Raw genomic sequence first — 19115 nt, forward strand, 5'->3', positions numbered from 1 at the left:
CCCGACTTTTGATACTGCATCGCATCCATAATCCATCCGCACATCAACCCCCCTGACGACACTCGCTTGATCACTCTGTGAATGCAGCTGTCCCCGAGCATTGTGGGAATTGTATGACTTTTATTTCATCGCTGGCAGCCAATTAAACCGTGAAGGCTGCAGGGAGCACAGGACACATGCCGAGGACCACGACCAAGCCCAATCGCAAACTCAAGTCCAGCACCACATCCCAGTACCAATCGTTCCGGTTTTGTTACTTTCAGCACCCACAGTTCCATGTCGTGTGCTTCCAATATATGTTTATCCCATTTTGCAGTCTGCACCCTCCTTTAGCTTCTGGCTAGTTAGGTTAGTTCTTTGACAGAAATGTTTATGGGGTCTCAGTTTCCTTTAGCTTTCTGCCTTATCCTCTCATTTTTTTCAGGGCTTTCATAACATTCTGCATTTGATTAATTGAATGGAATGGAATGTAATTTAATGATGACCCTTTGCGGATTAGCTTTAATATCATTCATTGGTTATCATGCATTCATGATTGAAGGATAACAAAGCTTAGATACTGTGTACAAGCAAAAGCCTGACTAGTAAACACATCCAGCACATTGTTCTCCGAGCAACGAAAGTCAATTACCAATATACAAACACAAAAATCAATCAACAGCTATTAACAGCAAAGAAATTCACACCTGGTACAGTTTGAACGGTCTGCAGTTTTGAGAAATTGAAAAACCAACGAACAAAAGCGAAAACAGCGAAAGGACGTCATCATAATGTAGAGAATTAAGCGTGAAGTTTACGCATATTAAGGATACGCACATGCCGCCTGCATCTGGCATCAGGGCGAGACAGGGACAGGGAAGGGACGCAGCCTAAAAATGGCCGCTCGTCGTCCTGTGTTTGGTTCGTATTGGAGTATGTTTGTAAAAGCCGGCCGCATGCAAATTTCTGATATACAATAATATTACTAGTGCTGCGTTCCGAAACCGAATTGAGCAGAATGAGCTGGCAGGCTGAAGAAATATGCAAGGACTCTCCAAAGAAGGATTTATCTGCTAAGCCGACCTGGAGTCCCTGCGATAATGAGCATAAAAATCGATGTTAATGAAGCGTTGTGCAAGGAGCCCGTATGGACAGCCACTTGAGTGCACCGGTACGCCTCATCAACATCGGCAATAGAACTTGCCATGCAAATGAGCCAAACAGGACGTCCTAGGACAAGGCATATTTTAATTGTGTCTCCGCCTGTTTTCTAAGCGAAACCACAAGAACAGGCTCATGATAAACATAACAAATTATCTAATATGCGTATTGACAGTTTTCAATTATCGGAGTTCCTCATGCGTGGCAACGACAGAATTTAAACTTTTGATACGAGCCAAACGCTGCCATTTGGGTTCTTCAATGTATAGAGTTTCGTTTTTCGTACGTCACTTTCCAAAGTCAAGAACTGGAAAATCAAATTCAATATGTCGACTAATTTATATAAGGATGCCCTTATAAAATCACTTTTTTTATACAATATAAAAGTGCTAAAGAATGAATACTGCTCACCGTCTTTGGGACTCTTTTAAGTTAATATTTCGTCAACAAAACCTTCAATTAACGTTTTATAAACGACTTTTAAACAAATTACTATAGTTGTAAATCTGTATCTGTATACGTGAAAACGTCTCCTCATTGCCACGCTATTGATGGGCTTTTATGAATGCCGTAAACTGAAGCCAAATTCTATGTATCGTTTTCCCTGAATCAGAGCACATGTTGGCCACACTTCACAACCGTGATTTACAGAAGGCTGTAAATTTTGTCGCCAGCAGGGCATGCATAGAACTTGTCCTGCATTATAAGAGGCTGTTAAAGGCTAGTGTGAGTACAGTCAAATTCATTCAAACTCACGAGGCTGTAAACCACTTTGAAATATCGTAAGAAAGCAGGCGGACGCTTACGAATTTTTCACATTATTATGCTCTCTTATGAATAGGTGGCGACTTCCCAGAATGGTCCAGTAGCATCTGGCGATTGCTGGGGCCAAGCAATACCAAATGCCAATCGGGTAACTAAATTTTCCAGCCTACTGTTCGCCACTTGCTGTGCTACCGTGCTCTACGGCACCCCGTTGATGTGACACCTTCGTCGTCCTTGAACCGCCGCTGTGTCTTCCCAATCCTAGGCAGGGACCGGTGGGACCAACGACGACGTTTGTTTGCCTTGCAAATTTAGCATACAGGAGTTAAATTTGTTTATGCGTGCGTGTTTGTACCTAATTTTCACTTGTCCTGGCCCAGATGGATAAGCGATCCGTCATATGCGATTGTTCAATATTTGTGGGATCGCCAGTCTGTTTGTTGTGCCTTCCGTTTGGCCACTGGGTACTGACGTTTTTTAACATTGTCTCAAATTTCAGAGTTCCTCTGCATCTGTTGACAGTTTTCTAACGGAGTTTTGATGGATCAGTTAGCGGAACCTCATTGTACGGCGGGACTCAAGTGGTTAAATTTAAACACTAAAGTTCCAGGAACGATTGGTAAAGATTGCGAGAAGTGCTTAAGAGACACTTTCGTCGAGATGGATAGGAAACCGTTTTATTTGCATGTAAAAAAAATCGTTTAAATGTCTTGTGGTCGCAGAAAGCCGCATTAAGCCAACTTTAAGCAGTGCAAGAAAGACATCCCCAGACGACTTTGATGGATCCGACGGTCAGGGAAGGTTTAGCGTGTTTCGCTTAAATGAAGTACCAAAAAGTCAATTTATTTGCAATTAAATTGTGAAACCGAACTGCATGGAACCCAGCCTTGGCATTTGCATTGTCCAGCAACAGTTGAAAGCCAAAACAGATACTCCACTCGCTCGCACTCTAGCTGCGTCCCTTTTTCAGTTGCAAGTGCGTGGCAGCGGCATGAGCTTTGATCTTGCCCCGTTCACACGCATGGCCTTTCCACTCCATCCCCATGCCGCGCCCCACTCATCGCCGCCGCCCATAAGCATCACACTTGAGCACTAGGGCGCTCCGACGTGGGCCAACTCGGGACTGCGACTGGGCTATATGTCATTGTAACATAAAAGTTCAATTTTAATTGCCGCGCTTGACGTGCTCAAGGTATTTGGCCTGGCATTTTTACGATCACTTTGGCAAATGTGCGCTTCAAAGCCATTTTAGACAGCAGCCCGCCGAACTCGAAGCTTGAAGCGCACGGATCTCAAACCGACTTTTGTCGGCCACTTTGTCCAGTCACTGGAGGCTTCGCAGACTTGGCAGACCCATGCTCATCCTCATCCTCGTCTGTCCTCGGAAACTCTGTGTCAAGTCGTAAAAAAACATCAGCATCAGCGTCAGTCCAAGTTGTCGTGTCGCTGTCGAGCATGGATTTTACATATGTTCATTTGTTTATATGACTGAGCTTTGGGGCCGGCTCAGATTGCCACTCAACATAAGCGATTGCAAATCCGTAACTCATTTCACTTAGTTTGTGTTTGTTCGTTAACTGCTCACACAAAATTCAAAGTGCCCTCACCGATTCATAGTATTTCCCTCTGCTAATATTTTCCCACACTATGGCTAGAATAGCAAGAATACTCAATCTATTAGTAAATTTATTTTTGATTGCGCGGCTTAATTTCATCCGGTGAATTCTGCCTATTTTTTGCATCAAATACATAAATTAAAATCTCGCTCGAAGGGAAAACCTGCAGCGGCATTTGCTCTCAGCAAACTGCTGACACATGTATCCTCCTCTCTACTATTCGGACTGGGATCTTCTGGCCCTGCCCCAATCCCAACGCTGCGCGGAAACTGCAGACTGCGTGTCGTCTCCCACATTGAGGGCGAGCTCTTGGCAGGGAGCAATTTGTTTGCGGCGATGTCCATTCCGCTTAGGGTCCAAAGGCTGAGGGCGTTCTTCGGCGAGCAGTTCGTTATAATTTATTTAATGGCTCGCTGATCCCGACGGAGTCTCCGCACCAGCTGTTGAGTAATTTGCTAAACATGCAACTGCCAATCGACGGCGCAGAACTGGGCAGGTTTTCGTAAATTTATGGGACGAGAGTATAGTATTGTCTGGGTGTTTATCGCTTGGCATTGGCAGTAAAGCTGACTTATAGGCTGCCGAATGTGTTTTTAAACAGTGCATGGTAAATCAAAGATCTGTAGCTTCGACCGCCGACTGTCAATTTCCGGCGAAAATCGCATGAAGTCCTGGAAGATAACTAAATTACCGCAAACTCAACGACCACAAGCGTCATAATTGCGGTGTGTCTGACGGGGAGCTGCGTGGGCGAACCTATGACTATGACGCTCAAGGACGTGAGCAAGCAAGGACACCTGCGCATACTAACAAACCATTAACACCCGAACCGCAAACTGTCATTTTGCTGATGGTGCATCAACTAACGCGACTACCTGTTAACGGCGGTAGGTCCTCCTCGTACACGGCGATCTTCCACTTTTTGTCGCATGATTAGGGGCCATTACAAATTGTAAGTGTTACGCTCCGTCTCTGTCCACCGGGCGACTCTGCGTCTGGACTTGGCCAGACCGAAACTGCTGGTGGTCGCTGCGACACGGTTTTGTCCTAGTTTTGTTTCCTGGCTTACTGACTTGTCCAGCCGAATAGACTTGTCAAACTGTGCCAATGATCGATTTGACACGCCAACGCAGTCGACTTCTGGCTGCCTATATCCTGCGCTGGCGTCGCCAATCGCTTTAGCAGCGCTTTCTGTCCTAAACGCACAAATGCGAGTGATGCGAGTGTCTACCGTCAGTCCGGAAGATACGCATATATCCATAGGGTTGCAGGTGTCGCCGTAATAGCCAGAAAAGGTGTTGCCAAATTATGCTAATAAAATTAGTCTTTCAAATGTTACGTAGGGATACGACTATTTTGTGGGTTTTATATGAGCGAGAAAATTACCATAAAGCCATAATAATGATAATAGAGATGAAGATACCTAATGTGTTAATCGACCTTATGACGCTTATTGCAAATTGATTTGGGCGCCTACTAAAAGCAGTAAACTACATATTTCCAACATTTTAAAAATGAATAGAGAGTTAAGAGAGGCAATCGTATGACAAAACAAATTTCCGAATACGTTTTTATGAAAAGGGTCAAAAATGCTTTTCTAATATAAAAACAACATTTATTAAGATTTCGAACAATATAACCGTTGGCTTATCTGGACGGCGGCATCGGCAAAACCTGGCTTCCAGGAACTTAACATCAATTAAATGCGAAAATGGCGCAACCAATCGAAATCTAATTAAATCAACGGAAGATAACATGCAGCTCAATTCTCCACACTCGCCGAAAAGAAAACTTCCGCACAAAGCCGCTGCAATTCGACCTGGAAAGCTCGGCACGGGACATTACACTCGGCTTAACGGGAATTGAACTTGATGATGAATTGAACAATTATGGTGTCGGAGATTCGGAGGCAGCTATCCCTCTTTGACATGTGCCGACTGTCGAATCGATTCAGCTGCAAATAATTGAAAATCACGCAGGCCAATTGTCACTTTGGGAAAAATCAACAAAATTGAAATTGTATCAAATCGATTTTGAGATGCAACTGGAACTGTAGACTCCAAACTAAATACAAAAAATGCGTTTTTAATTAAAGGTAGAACTGTAAGCACAAATCATCGTATTCAGTGGCTCTGTAAACCTTTGGAGAATTATTTATATCTAATTCTCACATAGAACTGAAGACGTTAAAATCGAAAATTGGTGGCTGGCTTAGCGCATAACTAAAATGCATTTCAAATCCATTTATATTTTCTATGGTAAATAAATCAAGGCGGGAAAGCAGTGGCATGGAAAAGAGAAATTCTTGCTTTTCTTGATTATTTATGTTTTGTGGATGCAGCTCATAAGTATAGCTCAGCTCGTCATCTGCGTCATCGTCAAAGGATTGATTGCGTGTTGTGATTATTTGGTGAACAATTTTGGGGGATTTCCATTTTGTGGTATCTGGTTAGAGGCATGGTTATATTTCAATGTCAAATTAGTTATAATCGTGGAGTGATAAAAAATGAATTATTTTCCACCCGGACACGCAGCTACGGCTGAGAAGACCTGAAATTGATTTTGATCGAATATGCATTTGTTCCGAAACGGTAATAGGTCAATGTCGCCTGAGCCCTCTCCCACCACAAGAATTGGTAGATTATGACGACCGATTCGTATCAGACAGATAAGTATAATCATTGACAACACACATCTCGTGGCTTTGCAGTTGTTAAACGAATTTTATGGCTTGACGCCATAAACGTTTAAATGGACGTAAAGAAGTTTCGTCAAAGAATCCTTATAAGAGGACGAATAATCAAGGATCGGACCAAAATTAACAGCAATGCGATAACCAGGGGCGCTTTGCCGTGTCAATTAAGGTGGATTCTATCTTCATCTCTATCATCATTTCCGACGTAACGTTTCAAAGAATCCGTACATTTCAGCGACTGTGACCGAATTTCAAACGCATTATTTACGATGAAACGCCGACGCGGGCTGTTAAAATTCACACATTGATGGTGGTGGTCCAGGTCAGCGGTTTGGGTGTCCTCCCCTAACTCAGCTCACTCCACTCTCCTTCGCAGTTCACACTTTCGCCGACAAAGCGCCGCAAACGGAGCCGCGCGGACCGAAAGGGAAACCACAGATCATGCACATAATGGCATTCTTTGTGCAGCTAGCCGAAGTCAAGCGGTACTGGGGTCCTGGGTCTAAGACATTCTTTGCCGTGTCATCCCGGAGGTGCGTGTGTCCGCCCGCACATCATTTCTGATTGGCTGCCACATCCTTCGGGCAATCTACGCAATTAGTCTTTTGTCTTCTTGAGTCCGCCAAATGGCACTGCGCATGCTTTGGGGAGGTCTCCGATCACACATTATTAATTCGTTTTTAACCGTTCCGAAGGAGTGATATATTTGTACATATTACTCTTCTCACCTCGCCATCCAACTGCCCGAGCTGTTCTTCCGATCCTCTTCCAGGTAGCCCCCTTCATTAATCATCTCCCGGTTTTGGTCGTTCGGGGATTTAAGTTTGGAGTCAGTTGGAGGCTTTGTGCCCGAAGCCGCCCCTTTTCGATAACATTTGGTGTGTAAGCAGATGTAGCTGAGTTTTAATTTAGTTTATTTATTCCATCGCTTTGCGCTTTTTGTTGCTGTACCAGATGTTGTTGTTGCCTGAGGCGACTGTGTGTTAAGCGTGTTAGTGGTTATTTTTCAGACGTATTTATTGAAATTGCTTAGAAAATAATAAGCACAGTATTTTGAAGAGCTCTTCATTATACACTAATAAAAGGCGTTTATGACAAATTGTGCCCGACAAGAACGTTTTTTTTTAGTTGTATTAATACGAGAGAGCTTTATTGGAGTTGCCTGTCACGGTCCTTCGTTTGAGAAATGAAATCGAATTCCGCAGCATTTTAAAGCCATCACTCAAGTCAATTCCTTCGCTTGCAGCCTTCGCCTGCCGGTTCACAAATGAATTTTCCAACTTGGGGTAAACCACGCAATGTACAGTTCGACTGCCAGGCGAATACATTGCCTTTGAGCCTTCCGTCTATGACTGGCTTAGAAAAATGTTTCAAAAAACCAATAAAAATGCCGCAGTCAAGGAGTGAAAAGAATTTTGTTATTTGGCGTCGGTTCTGCTTTTTGTATTTACCAGATAAGTTCTTATTTACAAAAGTTAGTCCAGGTCAACGGAGACCTGGTCGATGGAGAGAAACAGAGTCCGAACACTTGCCATTTGAATGCTCAATAGATTCCGATTCATCATTCGCACTGACGCACAATCCATATCGGAATCTGCATCTAAGGCAGTGTCGGCATCGAAGACTTTGCCAATCGCACAGTAGCAGTTTCAGTTGTCAAATGATTTGAGCGATTGCCTTGCGGCAAAGCCACACAGAGCGTAACGGCCAGCCAAACAATGGACCTAAATTATTGCCAAATAGCATATACTCACCATCGCACCCACGCCGAAAGTATCTCACAGATACATATACCGCTGGACGAGTATCTCGACAATTGCCTGCCCCAAAACCAGGGGCCACAAACTTTGTCTACATTGTTCGCGTACATAGCCTTGCCTTGGATATGATGCTGCATAATTTCAATGCTCGCGCACGCGGCGTATACGCAACATGGCCAAAACGCCTTTGATATTGACCGCTCATAGCTAAGCAGTCTCAAAAATTAACCGAGTGCATGACTCGGAAATGAAGTTTACATTTCCTCTTCCTTTTTACCTGTGCGAAAATGTTTTACCCAGCTTCCCACTCAGCAACACATACAAAAGGCCGTTCCCATTCTCTTTTTGTCATGAATATTAATTTTTAGAGTTGTTTTACAGATGGGGCTCTTCTAATTAGCTTTTGCAAACAGTGTCTGTTAAGTAGAGCCAGTAATTGAATCACAACTTCGGAATGAACTTTTAATGAAGCATGTCGACTATTTAGCCATTAGTCTCAATACGGCTGTCTTTAAATTCAAATTCCAATTGAAAGCAACTATTTAATCAATCGCGTTCACTTGTTTGAAAAGTAAAATCCTGCCACAGACTTCACCAGACACGCGTATCTTAGCCCCACGCCTTTTTCCATTTAACCAAGGCCATTGGTTTGGCGAGGGCGGCTTGCAGACAAAATAAAATGCAAGTTAAATGCGTTTCATAGACCGTCTGTTGCGGTCTTAGAAACCTTTTGCATTCTTTTTTTATTTGCCCGTTCATTCAAGGTTTTTCTATGGATATTTCAACAGTTTGTTTGTGGCGGCGATGGAAATAGTGCTCACAATATATTTACGATATTCGGAATCAGCTTGCCAGCTCACCCACCTCAAGCCTATGATTTTCGTCCCAAAGCATAACTTCAAATCAAGCGCATATTAAATAAACAATCATAATGGAGTACCGACTGAGCCCACTCGGAATTTTATAAATCCCAAATCCTTCAGGAAGGGATACTAAACCGAATTCTGTTCGGTTTTCTGGAGGCGGAGCTAAAGAAATTACAGTCATGCTATGGAGTCTCTCTCGTTTCTGGTTCGACGGCACTGCTCTCGCTCACACTTTCAGGCTGAGCAGCTGATCCGCTCTAACCACCGGTACCGATCGCAGCCTCTCGCTCTTGCATCGCCTGGCTGCCGGCCTGCAATTCCACCCTCGCGCCCGCACTGCTTCTTCACTGAACAAAACTAGTTTCTTGGCTCTGAGAATCTCACGGATTCGTTTTAGTCTTGCGGCTGACCGTTTCAAAATCAGTTTCGAGCTGTCAAGCAACCGAGCAGCATCATCATTCACTGCGCACTCGCAACAGCAGATACACACTCCAAAAATAATTTAGAATTCCTAACAGTCGGGCCTCGCGAAGATTAATTTGAAACGTATAAGTAAAAGTGTTAACAAAACTCCGAAGAACTCTCAAAAGGATTACCGCAAGGAAATGGCTGTTTCGGCTCTCAACATGACACCCTACTTTGGCGGATATCCCTTTCAAGGTAAGCACCGACAGATAGATACAAGATCACAACGACCATTACCAATTACCACAATTACTGGTACAAAACGCCAGATTCAGACGCAGAAAAGTGCTGGCTCATCATTTGGGGCAGCGCTTTCGCCCGCTGTTTTCAAACGAGGGATCATTACCCGTTCGGCAGCATGATCAGCTTTCTGACTTATTGATTGTAATCGGCAACTAGCCCGGACAGGCAATGGCCATACCCAGACCCAGTGAAAAGCCAACCTCTTCGAACCCCAGCTTAAGGTGCGGACTTTGCAGACTTTTTGGCGCGACCGTCTTGCCAGCTCATGTCTCGACTCATGCCACGGCGGCGTCGTGTCGCTGGGCTTTGATCTTGAATCGACTCAGTGTCTGTGTTGGAGCTCGGGGTCTTGTGTATCACGTAGCTCAGTAACGTCAGCGCCCCAAACATCAGACCCTGCACAGGGACCGGGCTTTCATTTCTCTTTACGGCTGTTTTGGGGCCGCCTTTTCATATACACACACTTGTATTAGCCGGCGCAGCTGGGCATCTGCTGCTCTTATGGATTATTAGTTTGATTTGATTGCAAAAGCCGGCCCGGGATGCAGCTATGTTCGCAGCCGCGTCCCCTGTCGAGATTGGTATTTTTCCCCACCACCGCATACCATTCGTCTGCAAGAGGCTTACTATTTTCTCAAAAAGGCCCACGCAAATGACCAATTTGCGTTTTGTTATGTCTACAAATGGCTATGGTATCGTTTGTGCCAATCTTCAACAAAAGATCGTGCGTATTGATCCTGCGGCTTATCCTGATTAGTGCAGTTCAGTTAGTAAGCAATTGAAGTGGTCAATGCCGTCTAACTAGATTACTTTCTTTCGCTCAATGGAGCAAGGAAAAAAGTTAATTTAAATATCGTTCCGAAAACAAGACCACACAACTAACGTACTTAAGATATTGTAATGGGATCAGACTTCCATGGACGTACTTACGAACAAATGCTGACTTGCAAGTGTATTCATGCCTGTTTCTCTAATTCTTCCAGGACAAGGTCGTGTCAACCAGTTGGGTGGCGTCTTCATCAACGGCCGTCCGTTGCCCAATCACATCCGTCGCCAAATCGTGGAGATGGCAGCAGCTGGAGTCCGTCCCTGTGTCATCTCCCGCCAGCTGCGCGTCTCTCATGGCTGCGTCTCAAAGATTCTAAACCGCTTCCAGGAGACTGGCTCCATTCGGCCCGGAGTAATCGGTGGCAGCAAGCCCCGTGTAGCCACGCCAGACATTGAGTCCAGAATCGAGGAACTTAAACAGTCGCAGCCCGGTATTTTTAGTTGGGAAATCCGCGCCAAGCTAATCGAAGCGGGAGTCTGCGACAAGCAAAATGCTCCGTCGGTGAGCTCTATTTCGCGTCTTCTGCGAGGATCCTCCGGATCAGGGACCTCCCACAGCATCGACGGCATCCTCGGCGGAGGCGCTGGTTCTGTGGGAAGCGAGGATGAGAGCGAGGACGATGCCGAGCCCAGTGTGCAGTTAAAAAGGAAACAAAGGCGTTCCCGGACGACATTCTCCAACGACCAGATCGACGCCCTAGAGCGCATCTTCGCCCGTACACAGTACCCCGATGTCTACACCCGGGAGGAGTTGGCCCAGAGCACGGGATTGACCGAGGCCCGTGTCCAAGTTTGGTTCTCTAATCGCCGTGCTCGTCTGCGCAAGCAACTGAACACCCAGCAGGTGCCTAGCTTTGCTCCCACATCTACTTCTTTTGGCGCAACTCCCACTACCAGTGCCGCCCCTGCTCCAAACATGGGAATGAGCCTTTACAGTTCACAGAGCTGGCCATCATCCGGAGCCTATGAAAATCATGCTGCCTATGGTGGATCGGTTGCATCCATGTCCCCCGCCAGCAGCACCTCGGGTACCAGCTCTGCCGCCCACAGTCCCGTACAGACGCAAGCGCAGCAGCCAGGAACTGGAAGCGAGTTTATGACCTCCACTTACGGCGTGGGATCGAGCAATGCTACTTACCCATCGGCTGCCTATTCAATGCCGCAGACTCCTGCTACATCCGCGGAGCAGCTGAGATCCCAGTTTGCATCTGCCGCCGCTTCGGGCTCTCACCACCCCTCCACGTGGGACAGCTACAACTTTGCGGGTTCCTTTTTCCCTCCCGCTTCTGCCGCAGGCAACCATATTAGCGGCTACCATCATCAGGTTGATCAGAAGAGCTCAATGATGACCACTGCACCAACCTATCCATACTTTGGATTTTGAGACGATCCCTGCTTGTTCCTAATCTTGTGGGTCGTTTGAAAACTTTAACAGTACTTTAATGTTGCTACTCGTATAGACCTACATTTAACACCCCTAAGACTGTTTAAATTAGTACTTTAATACAAATGTTAGTTTTAGGTTAAGGAGCAATTATCAAAACAATAAAAGAAAACATTTAAATAAAACCCAACGGTTAGTTTTATTTCTGAGAACTAAAATATACCTATATATAATTTAAAAATCAAGAAATATGGGATCATTGCGTTTCTGTATACCCAGAAAAAATAAAGTACGAAAAGCTTTATTAGCTCGTTAAACATAATGATATCTCTTTAATCCCGCAATTCTTTACCTTTTCAATGTTTCCAAATTCGTATTTTATAAATTTCAAACGGTGATTTTTGATTTAAATGTAAGTGTACGGTGAATTCAATTAATTCTGAATGGAAGTTATATCCAACCATATAAATTTTCACAATATACTCAAGCCGCTTACACTTCATTAAACTAATAACAATTCTAGACCACACACATCAACAGTTTTTGTCAAGTTCCTGTGGCAACCTAACAGGTTAACAAGCCCATCCGAGTAATCCCTCAAAATAGTCTAGAAACGTTTCTTTAAATTGTCAAAGTGATGTTAATCATCGATCGTCTTCAAATCTGTGCAGATTGGAAGAAGGCCGTGATCTGGATGAGGGCGCTCTTTAGGCATATTCAAACAAAAACTGGCTCATGATCTGACCATTAAACAATTAGAGACAAAAACGGACAACACGTACTGCGGATTTGATAATACAAAAATAATTAGGGATTGGTGAATGGTTTGGGAAAACCACACACATCGCAGCAAAATAGAGTAATTGACAAGGTAGATGGGCAAAGTATGAGCAGTGGAATCGGGCGACCACCAACGTCACTGAATCGTGACTTTTAAGATGCCGCCAAATGTGGGCCTTTCCGAAGATGATAGGACCCGAAAAGGCAGCCAAGTGCACACAGAAATGAACAAAGCCATTGACAATATGACAGCGAGGGAGGGCAGGACTCATACTTATATCAGGCTTCTCCCCATGCACTAGTTACGGACGATCGGGATCTTGGGTGGTGTTGCTGGTAGGTACAGCTGTAGTTAGGACGGACCTCGACGATCGGTGTCTTTCTTCAGGACCTTCCCGCTGCTCCCAATTATGTGTGCTCAGCGGGCGTTGCACTTACCACCTAGAATGAAAACGTTCCCTGGCGGTCAGAGTGCCTAAATGAAAACATCAATTAGCTCCTATAGTCGAACATCGCCAGTTCGAGGATCTGGAAGGTCCTACGACGACAACAGGTTCGGACTTTTACAAGGGCGATAATGTGTGTCAACTGTGACAATCATAATTGATCGCACATCTCGTCCTGGGGATGTCTTTCCTGTCTGTTTCCACTTTGTCGATCCCACTCCATACAGTAGCCTGCGTCTTCGTTTGTCCTGCCGTCTCCTATTCTGGGCTGGATTCTGGGCCCACCAACTTGGCTATTTTTATACAAATTTAATTTGTGTGGCCAGCCGAGAGCTAAGATACAATTGACCAGTCTGTTGAAAGGCACTCCCGACAGAAAAAAGACCAATGATTTATGCGTTTTCGATACACAAGAGCAGTTACTTTCAGACTTCCTGTGCGGGCAACATGACTAGAGGCGTACCTCCGGTAGCTGAATCCACTCCAATGATTGATGATCAGCTTCGCGAATGATATTACACGGAATGAGTTTGACTCGCTTATCAGACAAGTTGGGTTGGCATCTCTATGGCTTGGGAGCTATATATCATTACTAAATCATTATTAACCATCTCTAACCCAGGCTGTGGTTGCCAAAATATTTGTACCCAATTAAAAATGCACCCGATAAATGCTATCAGTGAGCAGCAAAACAGCCGTCAATTAAAAACAAACACTTCCCAAGTGATGACGTTTGGAAATTGTTCGCTTATTTTTCACACACTACTCATTCGCTTGATCCCAACCGCACGCCAAAAATTATTTTCGCATATTCATTAAAAATTATTATCGCATTAAATGCCCAGGCAAGGAGCAACAAAACCATTTATGCTCATGTTCATGAGAGCGGTAAGCACCAAGCGTTGATAAAACATTAAAACCAATCTGATAAGAAACGCTTTAAATTCCGTTACGTAACGCAAATTTAGAGCGTGTCTGTGTGGATTCTGAGCGCCCTGTGGTATAAAGGTCTTCGAACAACATTTTGATGCGGCAAGTCCACCCTGAGAGGGTTTCCTCACGCAACCGGGCAATTACAAATGAATTTTTGATCGATTCGCTTTAAAAATTTGATAAGTCGGGTTTGAGTTGCGCGTGTGAGCTTGACTCAGCAGGGGGTGCCACATTGCTTATTTAAATAAGTCCATGGATGACAGGTTCATCATGATCAGCAGTAGGATTGAAAACCTTGTTACCTCTTTTATAAAAGTTCCTATTAGCTTTCTAATTATATAACTTTACAATGTCTTCATATGCTACTAAAAGACACCGCATCGCACTTTGTGAGCCAGGGGCGACGTTTAAGTCTACAATCCACCACCGATGACGTCGATGTAAAAGCGGCAGCCGCAACTAAATAACATTATAATTCAATAAGGAACCCCCAGACCGGGAGGAGCCTCGAAGATCGGCTGAGTAATGGCAATGCAGCTGCGAGTTGATTTCGATACCGAGGCCGAGTCGAGTCAATTGCACCATCGATGAGCAGCAGCAGCCAGGCTGTCTGCACCGCCTAGAGAGCAAATTGTTGTTATTGCCGCCGATGTTGGCCAGCAATTGCAGAAATCATCAGAGGGGATTGCAACGTGTAATTTCCATCTCCGAAGGCCGTAGCTGGAAGAAAGGTCGCAGCGGGGTGGGAACGGTGGAGCCGTCGGCTATCTTCTTTGAGGTCGGCAGTCTCCGTTTTAAGCAAGCGTAAAAATATGATCAAACGTCTGTCGACGAATTTGAAAATGTGAATAGCAAAAATCTGATTACTGTGGGGTATATAGATTATTTATTAAGGAAGGCTTTTGGATGATCGTCGAAGGGCGATCAATAATCTGGTCCTGCTGCAATGGCTTGATCAGGTTGCACAAATTGAATGTTATTTTACAAAACGCGCGCACGTAGTTAGTATACGTGCCGTGTTCAATTGCAGAAGACGACTAAGTCCTGACCCAGTAGATTGGGGGGGGAAGGGTGGGTCGGGTGGAGAAGGGGAGAGAGGGTACAAGGCAGGCTTGGCATAGCGCGCGAAGATTCTTTGATCATTTTACGCTGATTTACCGGCACACACAGTCACTGACACCCGATGATCTTTAGCATATTTTACGCTCAACTTGTGATCAAACCGTAACTTTGGTGTCGTACCTGCTCGAGGAAGCGGCCACCAGGGCGGATGAGCCACGGAACTTTCGGCTGCAGAATTCATCTGGTAACTAGCCAGTCGACTCTGATATATTTGCATACTCTCATAGCTTGGGAAAGTTGCCGATGAAGTCGGATTACTTTGTGAGCTGCGGACTAAGATGGTGTGTGTATGTGCCATTTCTGTACATACTTTATTATTTTATCTTTATTACCATTGTTAATTTGAACGCTGGCAAAGTTATTTTCTGCTATTCTCTGACTAGCTCGGCTCAGTTCTTGCTTTGATCTTTCGCCGGCCCGCCAACTGGGATTTGTAATTGTAACTTTAGCCGTATTGTGGTCTCGGCGAGACTGAGTTGTTTCGCTTACAGTTTTCTTCACCTTCTTTTTTATTGGTAAAATAGCGAGGCGAGCGTTTCTTATTATTTCAATTGTTGGTAATTTCTACTATTTGAGAAGGTGCTTGTAAATGCAAAGCTCAATCTGTATCTTAAGCAAAGGTTAAAGTCTAGCACCAGCCAATTGTGTTCAATAAGGAACGACTTACTCACAGATTTAGGAAAATACCGGGAAAAAGAAAACTCCCTGAATGTGTAGAAAAATAAATTTCCACGGATGGCAGAGCTGCAACCCCCTCTTTTCCCTGCATATGCAGTCTATACAAACAACCCAATCATTTAAATGAATTATATTTCGCGCCTATGGAACTGATTCCCTTGGCAGAAAGAAAAGGGCGAATGAAAACAGTATGTGACGGGATGTAGAAAACGCCATCGGAAAACTGAAAAAGCATCCAGGCCAACAAGCGGGGATGTTGTTGGATGTGTGAAACAGCAGCACCACCATCGCTGCCAACTGCTAGCTGATAGGCGCGCAAATTGGCGTGAAGCGTGCAGAAATCACGGAAAAGGGACAAAGACGGGAACATTATTTTTCAACAAATCTAAAATGAAACATTTTTTGACACTTTTTTTGCTGCCATTCTCACCCTAGCAGCTGCCAAGCGCTGATCCTGGCCATGCAGCGCGTCAACGCCAACGGAAGTTCCACGCAGGCCGTGCGTTCACGTGTCAGAACAGGACGCGAAAGTATGGATTATTTTTATGCATATTTCGAAATGCTCGGTGGATGTTTGCATTCGGCGGTTATAAACGCTTGGTGTGTCCGAGCTCACGCTTAAATTTAATGTTGAGGGTTAAACATGCCATACTTATTTTTCCCTTTGCAGCATAAATTATAAATTGCAACTATCCTTGCAAACAGTCGTGAAGTTGGAGGCATTTCTTTCCTGAGGATCAACGAGTATGTGCATTACCCAAAAAAAAAGTTATTGCTTTTAGGCCAAAGCAATCTGTTTCCTTTATAAATCCCTCTAAAATTCTTTCCTGTTTTGGGTGGCTCACCATTGATGATTTTACCAAAAGAAAACTGGTAATGAAACGGTAAAGAAGAATTCCCCATGACCAAGTGGAATTTGTTTAGCCCAAGTAGGTGATACGAAGAAGTCGTTGGTGTGGGCCCTCCTTTTCTCTGCATTTTCTATGGCAGATTCGCATCCAAGATTGCGCATGGAAATAAGCCTAAGCTGAAAATCCAAAATAAACTAATAAATATTTTCAATCCATGCCAAGTGCCTTATGGGTTCAAGTATAACAGAGAGATATTGATCTAAGCAGGTTTTCTGACTCCGGATGCGCAAGAAATTTTGTCAGTGGAAAAGCAAATCCTTTCTGGGCCAACATGACTTCTGGCCATGTAGGCGTTTACTCGTCTTAGCACCCTATCGGGCAACTAATCCGCATTCATTCGGGTCCAAGGCAGACGATCGGGATCACTGCCGGTCTCCGTCGGCTTTTTGGTCGTCAGAATCTGTATGATGAGTTCATCTGCTCATCCTCCTACGGCTCTTGAACTTGGTCCTCTTTAAATGCTGTTGCTTTTGTCGCTGACTTTACCGCTTCTGCGGTCTCCTACGAGGATGTGTAACAAGTGTACAAGGATAATCCGCTGCACACGCGCAACTCACGAACTCAACATTTTCTAAGGCTTTCGATCGCTCCTTACCCTCTTCTTTTCCCACACGCTTGGCCAAATAAATAAATTGTAATCTGCTTTTGTGTTTGATTTCAATCAAAATGCAGCCACGCCCACGTTGCCTTCATCACAAGTCTTGTTCCCTTGACTCGCTCCGCATTCTTTTCTTCTTCATCTCTGCGTTCCCATCGAATTCAGGTGCAAAAGTTTCAGCATAATCTTGGCCTGTGGCTGAGCTAACTCAACGTTTGACAACATGCCGTTTTCTTGTCGTTTTTCACCAGCTTGTTTTTGTACGTTGACCGCGCTGATCTATATAATCGGATATTCGGATTTACATACTTGCCCTGACTTCGGAAGGATTTTAGTGTGCTCGGCAGGAAGGACCTAGGAAGGTCTCGAAAATATTTAGATGGATTTTGATTTTGCGACAATTTATGGATTAACTTTCTGATCAGCTTAAATGATTTGTGTTCTTGTGAATGAACTGGTTAGCTTTTGAAAACTCACATTTACTGAAACATTTACTGTGACCACTATAATTGAAGGAAGTCCAGCCGCACAGAGAAGTGCATAAGCTTAATCGTTTAGCGACCTGATGTATACGATCCAGATCACAAAGATCGTATACAGGGCTGTCGAAAAGGCGTATAAAAGAGTCGAAAATGCTTAGCTGAAGTTAGTTAAGCCGACAAATCAACGCAATGCTTGCCAAGATGTTTTTATATCAGCGACCAAGCGACGTGGTCGCAATCTCCATCAACAGGCCCAACGCTAAGAAAACGGCTCTGAAAAAGGCCGCCCCAAGTGATATCCGGCCTATGAATCACTCTCACCAACAAGTCAGACAAAATAACATATCCATGAGCCAAGGACCGGAATGAAACCTTCCTTAGGCTAGCACAGGCAGCCTTCCAAGTTAGCTGGTCTGTGGGTCTGGGCTGATCGCCCGAAAGTGGAAGTAGTTGTGCAACTGTTGGAATCTAAGGCGGCCTCCATCTTAGTTTATGGCAACACAAAAACGAGATTAGGAAAAATTTAAAAACGGGGACTCTACTCTTTTTGCTATTATTTAAATCGGGTCCTGTGAGCCACAGGGAAAGGCAGGGATGATAGACAAGCATGGCAGGCAGTCAGGAACACACTCCATTTTGTCGCAACATCCTAGGGGCTTTTTTTGTCACGCTATGGCTAATGAATAATGGAAAAAATTAAAATATTAAAATATCATTGTTCATAGCCTCTCTCTTTCCGCAGCCCAAAGACTTACTTAATCCTTAAACGGCGTTGGTTCTGTGATTGGATTTAACTTCACACATCGTGGGAGGGTATATGGGAACGATATTATTGTTTCCGCAATTAGTTCCGATTGGGAGAGCGAAATCTGGCAGGATTTCGGGAACATAAGGAGGATCGTCAATAGCTGTAGCTGCTATGATGATTTCCATTGTGTTAGTCATTTACAGCAGATCAGCGGCGGCCCTGGTGATCGCACTGTGGACTGGCCGAAGTTTGACCCATAAACGAGATAAAGGAGAATATCAAAGCCACATCTGCCGGCTGGGCAATTGGTTTCGCCTCAATGGCATTTCCACCTACTAGCCACATTAGCACGATGCATTACTTTTGTCGTGCGCCCATTTATTAATGACCTGCAGTCAGACCAGAAAAAATATTCTGAGCAAACGATATAAGCGATTTTGATCGGTAACTGACATTCATGCAATAGGCAGCACTTTACAGTAACTACCACTGTTCTTCTTCTTTAACATTATTAAAATCTTACACCTTATAGAGCAACTTACTCTCAGTTTCCGTCTCCCTCCCGCGTGTAAAGGGTCTGCGGTAGGTGAAATAGAAAAACTCGCTGGCCGTTATATTTTTTATTTTACCCTCATTTCAATACGGCCGACCTACA

The 19115-nt window shown here is 44.4% G+C and overlaps 1 protein-coding gene across 1 annotated transcript; it reads left to right on the forward strand.

Moving 5' to 3' along the window:
- Positions 1-9263: 9263 nt before the first annotated feature.
- On the forward strand, positions 9264-11943 carry gsb (gooseberry). Its single transcript, NM_079139.4, has 2 exons — positions 9264-9502; positions 10534-11943. Exons 1-2 carry the CDS (start codon positions 9448-9450, stop codon positions 11760-11762), a joined length of 1284 nt encoding a protein of 427 aa, NP_523863.1. The 5' UTR covers positions 9264-9447; the 3' UTR covers positions 11763-11943.
- The last annotated feature ends 7172 nt before the right edge of the window (positions 11944-19115 follow it).

This window comes from Drosophila melanogaster, chromosome 2R (assembly GCF_000001215.4).
Source record: "Drosophila melanogaster chromosome 2R".
NCBI lineage: Eukaryota > Metazoa > Arthropoda > Insecta > Diptera > Drosophilidae > Drosophila > Drosophila melanogaster.